The sequence below is a fragment of the Microtus ochrogaster genome, chromosome 21 (genome assembly GCF_000317375.1).
Source record: "Microtus ochrogaster isolate Prairie Vole_2 chromosome 21, MicOch1.0, whole genome shotgun sequence".
NCBI lineage: Eukaryota > Metazoa > Chordata > Mammalia > Rodentia > Cricetidae > Microtus > Microtus ochrogaster.
The window spans coordinates 876357-877873 of NC_022022.1; the positions used below are offsets into that span (position 1 = coordinate 876357).

General features: G+C 58.9%; 1 protein-coding gene across 1 annotated transcript in view; it reads right to left on the reverse strand.

Annotated features, from left to right (window-relative positions):
• Positions 1–1511, reverse strand: part of Hdgf (heparin binding growth factor) — an 8546-nt gene extending 7035 nt beyond the window's left edge. The window contains exon 1 of the mRNA XM_005356931.1: positions 1333–1511. Within this exon, the coding sequence (XP_005356988.1) occupies positions 1333–1419 (87 nt within the window). The 5' untranslated portion in view covers positions 1420–1511. The remainder of the gene's footprint in view (positions 1–1332) is intronic.
• Positions 1512–1517: the final 6 nt, after the last annotated feature.

Consider the following 1517-nt stretch of genomic DNA (forward strand, 5'->3'; position numbering starts at 1 on the left):
TGTGTGTGTGTGTGTGTGTGTGTGTGTGTGTGAGAGAGAGAGAGAGAGAGAGAGAGAGAGAGAGAGAGAGAGAGAGAGAGCGCGCGAGAGCGCCTAGCTTCAGTCAAGCCCTTCTAAGGCTCTGGAACCGAGTCTGGTTTCTCTCTGCACTTCACTCCCAAGCCAGAGGCCAGGCCTTATTTGACCCACTTGAAAGTTTCAGAGAGCAAGGAGCTCAGGCAAATGGGATTGGACACACTCTTTGCGAGGGGAAAGAGTATGGAGGACCACTTGGGTTTTCTCAATCATCAAGCTGGCCCAACACCCTGAATAGTAACCAAGAGAGCATGGAGGAACTTCCTGAGCCAGATGAACAGTCAGCCATGCTGGAAAAGCAAAAGCCTCAAAGCAATCCTGCTTCGGGACCCCCTCCTTCAGGCCTTTCTGCCCTAGGATTTCGCTTTACACAAACCCCACACCCTAGGGGCTGAGTCACGCCTTCAGCCAGTACCAAGGGCCCCTCTACATTCACTTTGAAGTTGCCAGAAGCACCCACACACTCACTTAACCTTTCCCTTGGAGGAAAAGTGATCAACACAGCAGGCTTTCGGCCCCACCCTCCCACCTGGCCAGGTGCTGGAATGGGGAAGGCCTTTCTGTTGGCGGGTCGAAACAACCACATGGCCGACACGGGCCTCTGGGAAAGGCTCGCTGGTGTGCTGCGGAGGCAATCACCGCCAAGGTGATCTGTGTAAGGTCTTCCCAAGCACACGAGGCCCTGCTGCCTACAGTTCCAAATCGGAGCTGGCGGCATATGGAGGGATGTTCTCGTAAAGCTGAAGGCTAAAGGGTTGTAGCAGAGTGACACATAGGCAGACCATTTCTTAAGTCCCCTCAATCACTCCACGACCTCCCAACTTCAGATTTCCTACAAAATACTCGAAGAAAGTTTGCTAGACTACAGCTCTACCTCCACTTAACCCTCTGTGGACTGGGACCCTTCGCAACCGTTTGCCCAGGAAGAGAAATCCGAACTGAAGGCAACTATCAATAGAGACTCGGGGCTCCCCGAAGGGGTTAGGAATCGCGCCAGAAGAAGCGACTCACCACCGGGCCACTCCCCGACCGTGCGCCCAAAGCCTCGGCCGGTAGCAGAGTTGCGGGCGGACTGAGCACGCGGCGCCGCCGGCCAGGTGCTGGCCCCCGCCATCTCCGTTATGTAAGCGGTGGAGGACTCCCACCAGGGCGAGCAGGTCCGGGGCCCCTGCCCCTCCGCCCGCTCTGCGCTTGGCGACCGAGCCCTCCCGATCGTTATGCAACCGCATCAGGGCCCGCGATGGCCCCACTGCTCACCCGGGCCGGCCAGTGTGGGTAACCCTTCATCTTCGCGAACACCAGGTCCCCGCATTTGTACTCCTTCTGCCGGTTGGATCGCGACATGGCGGGGCCGCGGGCGCCCCGGGCTCCGCGCCGAGCCGGGAAGCGCGAGCCCAAGTTTGCGCGTGCGGCGGTTGTGGCGCCGCTGCGCTCCGGCCCTC